The 14810-nt window shown below is 41.8% G+C and overlaps 1 protein-coding gene across 1 annotated transcript; it reads right to left on the reverse strand. All coding sequences in view use genetic code 11, as the record gives it.

The window, feature by feature from the left end:
• Positions 1-4361: 4361 nt before the first annotated feature.
• EGR_08817 (hypothetical protein) lies at positions 4362-5388 on the reverse strand (the record flags this gene model as incomplete). Its single annotated transcript, XM_024498066.1, has 2 exons — positions 4362-4426; positions 5079-5388. 2 exons carry the CDS (start codon positions 5386-5388, stop codon positions 4362-4364), a joined length of 375 nt encoding a protein of 124 aa, XP_024347538.1.
• Positions 5389-14810: the final 9422 nt, after the last annotated feature.

Here is a 14810-nt window from a genome sequence, read left to right on the forward strand (position 1 = left end):
CCCTATTTCTCTCTCTCCTTCTCTACTTACTGACAAAACAATCTGGAATTAATCAAGCCTTGCTCTTCAGACCCCTAAGGCTCTTCTGCGTGAGGTTTAGTCGACTTAGTTCAATAAAAGTGATGAAATGGGTCCAAGGTCAATTGTTCCCTATCTTGGAACAGCCTTCTAATCCCAATTTATTAGGCAAGTGACTGAACAAGTGAATGTCAAACATTTAGGCAAATGCGAAGCGAAGATGTACACGATTGCGGTTTAATTGGGGAAATGTCGGTCATTCTCATGATCGCTCCGAGGTAACAAAGTTATTGTCCATTTTCAGTAGAATTAGGCAGTCCAAAATTCCGAAATGGTTACTTGGTTCAACTTTTTACAAAAAAGACTCTTTTTACCACATTTACCACTCGAATCTGTCTTGGAAACGATTCGACTGGTGCAGCCTCTCAGATGAATTATTTTGAGTGTGACAGCAACGCTCACACTACCACCTAACTGACCGGTTCAACTTATCCCATCCAAAATACCTTAAATCTCCCCAAATCGAAAAGATTCTGCGCCTCTTTTTCGGCTTTGAAATCTCCTTATCTAAATGTCACTACCAACTTGATGCAACCAGATATCATATACAATTAATGGGCACGTGTCACACATGTGTGACATTGGGAGCGTAAGTTTTTAGAAAAAAATGATCACAAATCTAACCACAAGAATGACATTCGGGATGTAAAATTTATTATCCCCTTTATACTAATTTATTCAAAAAAGTGTAGGAAGTCTACAGATATTACACACTATCAACTCGCTTTTTCAAAAACTTGACAAGGTATAACCTATCTTACCTAGCTTTGCGACAAGCTTGACATTGCCGCGATTCCCGTTTGCCTTGTGCTAAATTACTTTATTGCTGGAATTGTTACAGTATAAGAATTGCCATTTTGTCCAAGCGTTTCGTATTGGTGTCACATATGGGTGACACGTACGATGGGGTAGTTGATTTTTCTCTAATGTCCTTATGGCGATGTGTTAGACAAATCTCAAAAGAAGAGAATTTTACCAAGCAAACACTGCAATGGAGTAAAAGTGTACCCTCAAACTGAACTCTCTTTGAAAATTGCCTTTATGTGGTGCTATAAGTGAGCGTGACCACAGAAATGCAGCCAAGAGAGTACAAAATTTACACCACTTCAACTTGTATTCTGACGTAGTGTTCGGGGTCTGTGCTTTGATGTTGCCTACTCACGCAAGCTCGCAATTCCAGAAGCAGCAATAGAGACCGCAGCACCTTTCAGCCAACTCCCCCCTCCTTTCTATGCCTAGCTCACCTCGTGCAAGCACCACCAGCGTAACGCATTGTTCGTACTACCGTAGAGTTAGGATTAATAACTCAGACAAAGTGTACTGTTGGAAGGTAACATGGGAAGGGCGAGTTGGAAGAGAGGAGAGCAGAAGAGCTGCCATATGTGGCTTTTTTAATTTGAAGTGAGCCAGAATAATCAAAAGTCTCGATGATGGTCAAACAAATTATCCCACTAGATTGCTGTCTTTTCAAATGCATGTTTTTAACATTTCCTTGATTAATCGCGAATTTGAGAGAAAAAATTGTATTATTACCAGCCAAAATTATAAGAGAAGGTCTAAGAGTGCCTTATTATTTTAAACCTTATCAAAGTTCAAAAGGGTAATTTATTTACTGGTTTACAAGACTTATAATAACCGCCTGCAGCAATTTTTGTGCCCTCAAGGTCACCTTAACAATTAGTGAAATATTTTAATGCTGTACATTAAATCAGGGTGGGCTTCATTTCAAGTGCGTGCCTGTATATATTTCATAACATTTAGAATTTTTCGTGTCTGTACGGCATAACTACTAGTGAAGAAATGACGTTTCTATCTCGGTGATTGTAGCCTATTTAAGCCATCAGCAATCACTAATGGAAGATTCAGCAAAGTTTTCACAGAAAAATACATATTTAAGTTTGATATTTGCTCGGTGAAATACGTAAAAAGTATTTCTTCAAAAATTTAATTCCACCAAAGCGTTGAGAAGTAGATGGTTTAATAATTCGCAGACCACGAATTGCCAGATCGTAATCAGATAATCCATTAAAGCTTGCTGAGCCGGGCCGACCAATTCTGCCATCAGAAAAGGACAGAATGCATAAGTTTTAAATTTTTTGTTTGTTAGACCATTTTTTATCAATGAGGAGATAGTGTACACCGATGATGCTGGTGGTGATGATGATGATGGAGGAGCGTTTCAACCGCCTTGTCAAATAACAGAAAATTGAAAACAGACCAGACAGGGCTAGGAGAGGCGAGGCGATGATGGCAGTCAAAGCACATGTGTGCGTGCACACACACACACACACACACAAACGAGCAGTCTTCTGCCGGCGAGCGCTGAAGCAAAAGGACGACGGGTTTCCCATGGGAGCTTGTGTGTGAGAACGTCACGCAATTCATCCGCCCCTTGCCACCTCCCCTCTGCCTCACCAGTAAACCCAAGCAGAATGAATGCATCCAAAAATGGCAAAATCACACCCACTCTCGGAGGCAGCAGATTATTGTCACAGATCACTCCTACTTGCACTGTAAATCTCAAATCACAGAAGAATTGACCTGATCTCTCCCACATACATACACGCACATTTACAGGCACAACCACCGACTCGTTACTATTGGCGCTAATGTCCCTTGCTTTAGAGTCTCTGGTCAATAAGTCGTACAGCCATTTACAGTTATTGGTAAAGTGCTGGTCATGTGACCAAATGTCTTGTCACCTGTCAAATTGGCTTTTAATTCGCTTTTCCACCATTCTTCTACCATCTATTATATCATCAGTATCGCCCAATCTCAGTGTGCACATTAATCAGACGAGTTTACTTAAGTGTACAACCAGGTTAAGTGACAATCGTCTGGCATTACTCGTCATGCGGGCAGCCGAGTTGTTCGCCTGTGCGTGTTTGTGTACGTGTCGCCTAGCGCATGGGTCACGCTATTTCCTACCCGCTCTCTCTCCATCTCGCCTTCTTTTTTTCCACCGTACTCCACTTTTGTGTCCGTGAGTGTTTCATTATGACAGCGGTGTAGCAAACACTACGACATTATTCTCACCATTGGATTAAAGTAAAGGAACCCAAAAATCAGGAGATTTTCTATTAACATGAACTCATGAAAGGGAGCAATTCATTTTACCAACAGTTAATATCCTACAGTCCGCCTGGATAAGCATCACATTCGACAGTTACTAAAATGGTATCTACTCCATGGTTTGCCCTCTGAGTTTAGACAGTTCACTAAATGGCAGTTGATTAAGGAGTTCAAGATGGCGATGATGGAAGGCCTTCCAGCAAGAAATTGATTAGTACTATACCCTATCGACAGGAAAGCAGACCAGATAGCCATCTTTGACGGCCTATTCACGACAGGAAAATTAACCATAAATGCTGATGCTGCTGCGGCGGGTGCAGTTGTTACTGCGATCGCCTGATTAGACCTGCTCGGGTGCGTGTACGTGCAAGTGTGGTTCTGATGACGGCGCGAGTCTTGAGAGGCGACAACACGTCGTACGTGGTCGTGGTCACATTATCTCTCCTTAAAATCTTAATATGACACGCCAATCGAGTGGAAGCTTCTCCAAGCCTACTTATTAACTTCCCAAACGAATCGATTTGTCATTTCAAGGATGAACACTACCCTTCTCCATGGCATTGAAGTTCGGTTTGTGGTTTTAGAATTCAGTAAATGTTCGAGGAATAATAACGGGAGCTTCAAGTAAAATTCTGCAAGTAGTATAAGTGGAATGATTGGGATAAGGGGTAGAGGGCTTGGGAGGGGGGGAGAGGAGGGAGGAGATGCTTTACGAGCAGCTGCTAGCGCCGCTACTTCCCAACACACAAAAGTTGCCATAACAGATGGTATCGCTGGTGATGCGGGAATTTATGGAAGCCTCTCGCAGCGTGTGTGTGTTCTGATATCTATGGATTCGATCGCCGCTGGTTCTAGGGGATGTGTGTGGGTGTGTGTATGTGAGTGTGTACACACGCGCGTGCATGCATCTCCAAGTGTAAGGCTGGGGATAAAAGACAAATGGCTTATTGCCCAACTACCTATCTAGCTACCTCCCCACCCATCTACCTACCACCCCACCTACTCACTTGTACTATCATTACACAAAAGCCATTGCAAATTCATTTTTGGGATTTTTATGGTGGAGACATTTTTATCGGAATTGATTGTTAAACAAGCCAACGACGCCCTAAATGTTTGTACAATCCGACTCCCAAAAGTGAAGCATTTTGGTGTCTTTCGTAGATCCGTTATCGGCTCGTCAGTATTCCGCATTGTCATGTCATCCTCTGCTAGCCAGTTCCATTCCAGAGTCTCGGAGTAGAACGAATCACCATCGAATGGGTCAGTTTATCCACTGCTAAAAAATTAGGTGCCTTCATTCGTCCTCCAAACTGTTGAGGTCATATTTAAAAGATCTTTTATTTATTAGAGCATTTCAGAAGGTAAAACGGTTTCACAGCCAGTAAAAGTCACACCAGAAGAGAGGTGGTGCCAGTTGGCTAGGAACCAAAGTCGAATTCTCTCCTACCTGCAAAACTGGGCATTTAACTGTGCGCATTTTACGAGTGTCATCACATCAGAATTATTGAGAAATTGTAAAGAATTTTTCTCCCAAGGCAGTGCAAAGCATTTGCTCATTGCCTCACACTTCTGCGGCTTTTTCTTATCTCACGAGTGAAAAGCAAAAGCCGAGCAAGAAGCGAGAGGGAAAGTGAAAGTGCGATGCAGTCACGAAAATCGCTCTTCCACTCAGCGACTAACAGCCTGTTAGCTTAACCATACATCTCAAGGTTCAATGTTTGCCTAATGTCTAAATCGCTAATGAGTGTGACCTCCGTGTTTCATGTCTCGGCAGGGAGCTGAATAAACAGAAGATAGGTGGATTTTTGTTTTAGTTCCTGTAAAAAGAGGAGTGAAGGGAAGGGAGGAGACGAGAAGGGGATGGAAAACAGAGATTATATACGTCTTATCGCAATGCCAAAGTTATAAAGTCCAATCAAACTCACTTGAGGGTAGTGCCTTCTGAAAAACATCCGAGTTGGCCTTGTCATCAATAGCTTTGAACCCATAATGATCAGACGAGAAGGCAAGCATTGTATCTGGTGGTGCGTAGACAGTATTGGAATAAGCGGGTGGTTTAAAAATTGGTGATGCACAATCCCCATAGGGATCTAGCGGAAATCCAGGGTAGATAACGCTGTTTGCCTCGTGTGGCATAGGAGAACTCCAGTAATTCTGGTGACTACTCATATACTGCTGCATCATAACCATCTCAGCCATTGTGGCTGGATGGTAGTCGCATATCTGCCGCTCCATTGTGCACTTCTACTCCCGTCTGTTTCACGTAGGAGGTGTTTATTCACGCCTCTGGTGTGTGCGCGTCGCGTCTATTGGTCGGAGGCGAGCGGTCTTGTCTTGGTCTGGATTGGTCTACCGGACTCGCGCGCGCTTCTTATTGGCCAATACCACGCATCAGTTGGTTGTATCAGTGATATCGGTTTCCTGACATCCTCTGGTGGATGTACGAACAAATTTTTTTGTTTGAGACTAAGCATAGAGGTTGATTTTAGTCAAGGTGCCAGATTAAGTCTAAAGTTATTCTGATTAGCTAGCGTGCTGAATTTCCCTCTGCGTGATGAATTGCAATTGTCGCAGAAGGTAATCGTTTTTTACCAACGTTGCTGTTCGGGGTGTAAAAAATTCAAGATGTGCCCCTGGGCTCCCTAAAAAAAGTGCAGATTTAGTCTCCTCCGGTGGGGTTTTTTGGCTGAGAAAATTTTAGGCCGCTAAAATTGATGAATCATTCTGGACTGTTTTCAGGTATTTTTATAAGGTGGGTGGCTAGAAGATTTTTTAATCCTCTAAATGTTATTTTTGGGTCACGATGATTACATAGACCAACTAGATCCATTGATGTAAAGTTATAAAAGTCAGATATTAATTAGGGTTAAGTTGGCAAGGTGAAAATTTAATCCTTTTATTAAATTAACAGTAATTTATGGCAAGAAAGTGAAACAAGCTGCTCGCTTTTCAAGTGGATACGCTCTTACGAAATTCTTTGTTTAAATGCTGCCTTGACAAATCGGCTTCCTTTAAACTTGGGATTTTTTACGTGGAAAATTATTATTAATCAGTGGTTGAATTATAAATGGGTTCTGGAGGCTGAAATTATCCTTCTACATTCTGTAATAATGTTTGCTTTTGGAATTTACTCTTATAAATCATAAACATCGTTATCGCTAGGGCAACTAATTACCAAACGCTTGCGTGTCTTACACTTTGAAGTTGAGATTTAATGTCTTTGGCAAGGCGTTGCTAACTTAATATCCACTAATGCATGGACGAATTAAGGGTATGTAATATTATATGAGTAATAATATATGCAGACATTTTTTGTCACGATTGAAACAAATAATGTTCATGCCTTTTTCTACGCGGGCTCAGATTTGTGCTTGTATTTTGAAACTAGAATTACCGAAAGGCTACATCTGCTGCCACCCAGCTCTGATCCAAAAGGACAATCATTCCAATTCCTCCGGTCGGGTGCCAAGACTTAACGTCACGAAAGGAATCTGCGGCGACTCATAGTAAAAGGACTGTCAAAGCCGCGTGTTTTGCGTGAAGGACATCAAAAAGGGAAGGGATACTACACTGGATTGACTCTAAAACCTCCATTTATGGGGCTGGCTGCAGGACTTATATAGCGATTTGTTAATTACGTGAACGAATGTGTGCTCTTTCAGTCTCAAGTAGCTATAAAGTAAATGGCTGGGCAGTATTGAAATGAGAAATAGGAGTGAATAAAGAAAATTACTGCTTTGGGGCAAATGCACCGACGATTGGCGCATGAGATGCATCCGTTGTGGTCCATCGTCTAGCCTTGCACAGTACGAGGCTTGCTCGAATCCACCCTCCTTCCTTCCAATGGAGTTTACAGAAAAGGCAAGACTGCTACCCCAACGGAAATGGCAAGGTGTGCCACTGATGTTGTGATAACATTGCTTTTCACCCCTTTACACAAAAATTTAATGACTACTGCTTCTGGCTCACGGGTGGCTATAAAACAGGCACCGAGTGTGTTATGATGACCAACGTAGACGGTTCGTGCCTCTGTTTTTGTCGGCAAGATAACGAAAAGGATTGATGATTTTCATTGCAAAAGTGTTCATGTTTCATCCTCCTAATCGAACCATTTTACCCACCTAACTCTTTACAAACGCATCTACCTATCTTCCTGCCTATTCACCCACATATCTGTCCACCTACGAGGTTGGTTTAAGTCAAATTAAGACTTTTTGATCTTCTCTAAGGAAAGAGGTGAAAACTTTATCCATCTGTTTGCCTTGACCTCGGGAACATTAGTCCACTCATTCGTACTAGATAATTATTTATTAACGTTCCACTTACTCTTGCGCTGTGAGCTGGAAATCACCAGGACCCACCTGGCGTGGACCCATGCCATTCCAAAATTGACACTATCCAACTGCCTTATCGCGAGCGGCTGAGCGTCTTCCAGCTGTGCCATACCCCAGTCAAAATCCTCTGTACATATCCGTAAGGTGGGTAGTACGGATTCGTCTCATATACACTACCATTGTCTGGATCCTGCTGACCCAATGACCTCAGAGGAGTATCAGTAACGTAGATACTACCGCGATAGGAGGGCTTCAAATCTAAGGGATCAAAATTTTGCCGAAATGGCTATCTTTTTAAACCAGACATAGGTCCGATTATTAACTGACTAAATTTTCTTACAAATTAATCAGTCTAGTTATGTAAAGGAGATGCAAAAATGCCATCTGAAAGGAAGCAGGCATCTACAAGAGCCATTTCCACGCATGCAAGTGGGACCCAGTGGTCTTATCTCTTTTCCAGCATCAATCACTCATGCTGCCGCCGCTAATCCTGCCACTTTCAAAAAGTCTGGAAATGGGGCACAACAGAAGCAGCAGATGGTCACTCAAGAGTTCCTCCTCTCAACTGCAGAGCTGGGAATGGAAGAAAGGGGGCAGCAGGGGGAGGAAGAGAAGGAAAGGGGATTTTTTGAAGCATCATCCCTTAACACGTTTTGAGACAACTTGTTTGCTTTTTGTGTGACTTTTCACTCTAACTTGCGTGAGTGCTCAAACCACGGTTGGCAATATTCTAACTGCGCATTGGTCATTATATGTTACAGATTGTTTCAAGCATGCTTGAACAGAGTTGATAAACAAATTTTTAGCAGCGAAGGCCGAATCCATCAGCCTATAAGGGTTAGTGTTAGGGTAACAGAAAAAAAATTAACCACTACAGCTCGCAAATAATGTCTTCTTGAATTGATGCTGATCCAATGCCACAAAATGTAACTATCCGCTCCTTTTTTTTAACTGATTGCAAAAAAACCCAAACTATCTGTTTCCGACACTTGATTTGGTGCAGCCACTTCCGCTAGAAATAAACAGTGTGCATATTTTACACATAGATAATATGTGTCAGTGAGTAAATTGTTGAAGAATTTTATTTAAAAAATAGCACTAGTAACATCCATTCCTGTTTATGATCTTGGATTAAGCGCTGGATATTCCTATTTAAAAGCAATTTTACTTATAAACAATTAAGTAGTATTTAAGGTAGTTAGAACATTAATGGACAATTGCGAATTTAACGGCTATTGCATGGTGATGTTAGGAATTTATTACGTTATACCAATTTTCCAATAGTAGCAAAAATAAGAACATTTAGTACTCTAAAGTGTTACTTATATTATTTCAGTAAAAATACAAAAACGATCTGGAATCGGCTCCTATTCAAAAAGTTTTCATAATCTAGCCATAAAAACCGGATATAAATGCGTTTAGTTTGGATAAATCAACAACATCTCAATTACGATACTTCAAAAAATACTTATTTTAAACACACAAACAAATCTGCAAGATACTTATGTAGGTTTACCGAATTCAAGAAAATTTATTTATTTCAGAAAAATAAGTAAGCAAACGCAAGTTCGAATAATTCACTTTATTTGCCAATAAAGCTGCCTATAATGCTTTAGTTTGTTATTTTGTTTGCCTATTAATTCCATATTGAGGTCCTCTGTATCCACTTTACCGAATCGAAAACTTTAAATGTTGTGAATTAACTTAGAAATGACTTTGACGAGGCGATTTATCTTGGTTTTAATAGTAGAATTAGGAGTGACAAAGATCCGAGCAATCTATGGGCATTACAGTAAACTTAAATTCCATTAAGACATTAACTGAACTGACAGAACATTCGACTTGCTAGATAGAAGTAGTTACAGAGCGCGCTGGATTCCAAATCATTACCCATTTTTCCCATTAGCACAATTTTACACGCATAATTACTTAATTAAGTTTTGTTAAAGAATTTTATTTAAAAAATAGCACTAGTAACATCCATTCCTGTTTAAGATCTTAGATTAAGCGCTGGATATCCCTATTTAATAGGAGTTGTACTTATAAACATTTAAGTAGCATTTAAAGTGGTTAGAACATTAATGACTATGTTATTCTCAGAAATGTAAACCAGCATTTGATCATTCCCATAAGGTGGGATCCAATACTTTCGCTGTTAGGGTCTCAGAATCAGGTCGGGTCTTTTCTCTTCCATAGTGCCACCAACACCTGCATTACCGGCACACCTGACGTTAGTTAAAAGCAATTACCCTTCCAAACTAAGAAAACCCTTCATTTACTGAATTGCCGAAGACTTCAAATCTGATTCTGGGATGTTATGATATAATCTATAATTATAAGGCAGTAGAGGGCGCGTCACATAATTGTGACGTTAGGCACAAGCAAGAAAATTGGCGCCTCAGGCAGGCATAAATGATGCCGATATACATTGTTTTCATCAACGGACTTTTCCAAGCAGTTTACAATCGCTCTTTTTGTCAGAATAATTTGCAGTCTGAACCAACATAAATTACTCGACAATAAACACACTACTGTCGTTAGGACGTAGTAATTGCGATTGCAGGAAGCTGAGGCATGAGTTTAATTCGTTCCAATCCCAAGCAGGGTAAATCTTGTTATGATTATAAAATTGACTTCTTCGGTACTCCCTTCAAGCAGTTTGTCACTCCTAGCATTGCCTTTTACAACTGATTTTAAGAGCACTCCCTCCTGTTGTCACACATTTGTGACGCTTAGGTTGCCTATAAGAATCCGATATCACAAGGAAACTGGTTTAGTTTAGAACAACAATTTGAGAGGAGATTGCTGCATTTTGTCTATTTCACCTAACCTATTACTTGATGATACATTAGAACTGCAAAAATTTCGGATTCCTCTAATGGTCTACTCTTCTCTGAGACAGGTTCTAGATCTCAAAGAAGTCGTAAAATTCAAACGATCAAAACGGTTGCTTTAAAGCAAACAAATCGCTTTTGGAGGGTGGACTTAGTTGTCACACCCTAGAAGAATGTTATTCACATCCAACACGGACCTGCAGCTTCAGGGCCGAGAGGCTATCGGTTCGTTAAGTGGGTAAATGAGGGGCACAGTAGAGAGTACCGTGCCTGGAGTGATAAGATGACAAAGTAGCCTATAAGTTACAATAAGTCATTTTTAGTGAGTTACGCTGAAACCACAAAAAAATGCTTTTCTTGCTCACCAACTAGTTTTGCTAGTATGCAAGTGGTAGTAAGTCTGACATCACTAAGCTGGCAACTGGAATTTAATGCAAAGTCTTTACCCCGACACAGTCAACTTAGCTTTGCAGAGAAATTGCGCGCTCCCTCTCTCTCAGTTTACAACCAGCGCTTATCCGACTTCAGAGTGTACGGACTTGAAGACCAATTTGCGGAACAAAAAGGGAAAGTTAGATCAGGACTGGCGATAATTGGACTGCTTGCCTTGAACGACCGGAAATGCGAGGCTATGAAAGTGACAAGTTAGGAGTAGGGCTGTGCGAGACAGCCCCCAATGCTTCAAGCTAGCAGTCAGAGCAGTTACACACATTTATACCCACCTTATTTCTGTTTCACCTTTATCCCCCCGATGGTTATTTCTTATTAGCATGACATGTGACTGGTTAATGCCAAGAGAGAGGGATTCTCGCCTAGAAAGTCCCCAGCGGATCCCTGCCGTAGTGGCTTGACTTTCAGCAAATGGCCGAGTCCAAGTATGCGATTCTATCCGTAATGCACCACTCACAGAGCAATCACGGTCTCGTGGGGATGAGGTATAGGATGGGAGGTGAGTGGATCAATTTGGACGCAAGCAATGACAGATTTGGTCGCCTGACTTTGTAGGTCTGTGCAGACTCAGCCATCCATAGCAGCTTCCTACTCCTGTGACATTTAGATTTGCTGTCAAGTCATGGGGTTAAAAAGTTGACAAGTGGAATACTTGAGCTCAGAGGGAAAAAAGGATGCAAAAGAGTATTGTGTGATTTCAAAAAGAAAAAAAAGAACAAACTGTCGTCTAAGTGGTGAGTACATTGACTAAGTGTGCCGGCAATGCAATAAATTAGGGATTTGGCTGCTGCGTGAAGTGTCGCAGCGCAGTTGGGCTGAATTGTTGTACAGTCAAAAATCCCATTTCAAATCGGCGGAGAGCGCCTTTTGTACTGTGCAGATTTCAGAGTAGTTTGCTAAACGGTGCCGCATTTGCACTGAAACGCGACAATTACACTGCCGAAATGGAGCAAAGCAGCAGCATCACCATCATCGCCAGTCTCCATCCCTCCTTCCTTCCGCTTCCGCCCCTCTCCCCCTTCCCCCCCCTGCACTCCCTTTTCTCCATTACCCACTTCGCTCACTCCAAATCATCGTTCCAGCGTGCAAGTGCATACGTGCGAGCGCGCTAATGGTTGTGAGTTGTACTCAGAGGGGATGGACACACGCGCGTGCCTGTCCGTGCCACGCTCATGTCGATCCACCCGATTGGCTGGCCAAGGTCAGTTGTAGAGACGGAAAGACCGGTCCGGTCGATCCTCACTTGTTCCAAATGCAATAGAAGTGGGAGAAGCAGGCGAGTAACGGGAGGAGTCGGGCATTTTATGCATTATTTATCCTCTAGTGCACATACATACATTACACGCACGCATACACACTCCCTCAGTCGCGCACTGGCTCACGCAAATACAATTATTCGGTTGGCCTCAGTTGTCATGTAATACAGCCTCCAACCGGTCCCACTGTCTCTCCCCCTATTACCCTCCATCAAACGCACAGAATTTTTCATGACTTATACTAAGAGTTTGTATAATGCTTTTCCAATGCCGAACCAACTTGCAGAAGAGCACAATTGCCTGTACTAGGAAGGACGTGTTGGAATGTAGCAGAGCCCTTGTTTCAATGCACCATGCAGCAGTCACAATCACCATCATCACCACCACCACTACCACCAACGGTGCCGGCACAGTCCCCATCTCAAGCTATTTGTAAGCTCGACCCTGGGTCCCAACAACCCGGTGACTCGGATCAAATTCAACCGGATTTATCCCACCTCACCCCAGAGGAGAGAAGGATTATTGAGGATGTTATTAATAGGCAACGACAGGAGGAACTCATCGATCGGTAGGTCTTACGTGTTCTGGTCATTCTCCGGGTCTTCCTTATAAATTGTGATTGAGGGCAGATTGCCGATTTCTCACAGTTTAATACGGAGGGAAAGTACTGAACCGCCTCCCTTCCTCTAAGAGTTTCTCAGTTTACAAGGATTTCAGTAAAGAGAGATACTACGATCCTTCTGGATCAGGCGCTTTTAAATCTCAATAATTTGTTCTGCAGCTAGGAAACAATATTTTTTGATCATTCAACTGCTATAATTCAGTAATGTCCACCAAGGGACAGCCTGACATCAAGACATAATTAGTCTACTTCATTTGATCTGTAAATGACACTTTCACTACCAGGGTCTGTTTGTGGGAGGGATGGGAGGGGAGGGGGAGGAAATTGACCACCTCAACCACTCAGGTGGCTTGTCACTGATTTTCAGTGATTTCTCAACTAATTCAACTGTTACTCAAAATGTGTAATTATTCTCACAGATCAAAAAAATCTCCAGCATCTCTTTTATTGCTCCACACTCAACTAATCTCGTGGCTACAATTATCATAAACTGATAGAGAAGCCATGTCACCCATCTGTGACCCCGGAGTGAGGTAGGAAAATCGCGGCCTCACCTATACGTGTGCCACAGATGGAGGATGGGTTTAGTCATCTTCAACCCAACTTTAAATAAGTGACGATTTATATTTCGGGTTAGTAATCCAATAGCAGCCTCCAAAATTAATCTGTAGGGAGGTGTACACAATCGAACGTGTACCTTGACCCAAATCTCCCTCCTGATTGGTTGAAGCAGGATTAAAATTTTTGAGTGGTCTTCTGTTTAGGGACATCAGTGATGGCTACGCTTAAGATCTAATCGAGAATCACCTTAAAATTCTCATTCGGTGTTGATCAAAGCAATTTTTTTTTCCCAATTCACATAAATAAAGATAAAACAAATTCATTTGAACGCGCGAATAAAATATATGCAAAATCCGATTCGTTTATTTGAAAAAGGTGAATTCAAAGGGAATTTTGCAATCCTAGTCCATTTATAAATTTTTGTTCCGCTTTTTCATTTGCAGACTAATTGTCTACCATTGAATTAAATGTGTGTATTGGAAGGAAATTTGGAGTGTCACATATATGTGACGCTTGTTGTGAATGTATTAAAACATCTTTTATCCATAGACTGTGCGAATTTCGGCATCTAATATCAGAAAAAAAGATATATTAATTTGTCACTGTATGATGAGCGAGTGGCTGATACCCTTCGTCATGATTAACCCCTCAATTTACCCAAGATCGGTCTAAACGGTAAGAAATAACAGTGAATGATGGCTAATCCCTGGACCCAGTCGTCTTTGGCCTCTTACATCACTCGAACTTAAAGTAAATCCCAAAGTGGTTTCCATATTTGCTAAAAAGTTTATTTTTTCTTCTTTGATGGGGAGGGTTTTAAACGCAGGTTACGGACGATTAGATTGCTCATGGGGCAGCATATACTGCCTTATTTAAGTGTATTTTTACTAAAAAAGAGGATGATTTATTGAGTACATTGATGACGAATGGCTACTCAGTCACCGACTTACCAGAGTAGGCGTGTCAAAAGCAATGACAGCCTAGTTCTCATTTGAGGGCGCACAAAGTCCATTTTAGTCCTTCCTTTATCTAGGTTATACTTGTCAATTTTGCCTAAGGCACGATTAAGTCATCTGGAAGGTTGCTATCCAGCTTTGTGTTTCCTCAGTGGTGGAGGTGATGTATTCTGGATGATATAGTGAAGGCGCTTCTAATTGTGTTTAGTTTAACCCGTAGCGGAGTAAAGGGGGCACACACTCAACATGGAAGTATGAGCTCGACAGGAAACGGGAATTCCTCGCTCCTTTATTAACCACATCTGATCGAATCGCTGCCTGGCATCAACCAGGTTACCTCTGAAGCCGATATTAGGTACAAGAGTGGGAGACCTCCATCCTACTGTCGTGGATGGCGGATAGGGGGAGGATGAAAAACGCCGATTTATAGTGTATGGGGATTTGAGGCAGTATAAACAAAGATGGCTACCTCCTGTGAGTTTACGATGGGAGGATCAACATTTGTGGCATCGTTTTTTACTTGCCCAAATAACGTATATGTGAGTAGATTGGCCAATTTGGTTGCCAAAACCAAAAAATAGCCGAAGTGGCTGTAGTGGTCGATCCTCCTCCTCCTCCTCCTCCTCCTCCTCCTCCTCCTCCTC

The sequence above is a fragment of the Echinococcus granulosus genome (genome assembly GCF_000524195.1).
Source record: "Echinococcus granulosus chromosome Unknown EG_S00120, whole genome shotgun sequence".
Classification (NCBI taxonomy): domain Eukaryota; kingdom Metazoa; phylum Platyhelminthes; class Cestoda; order Cyclophyllidea; family Taeniidae; genus Echinococcus; species Echinococcus granulosus.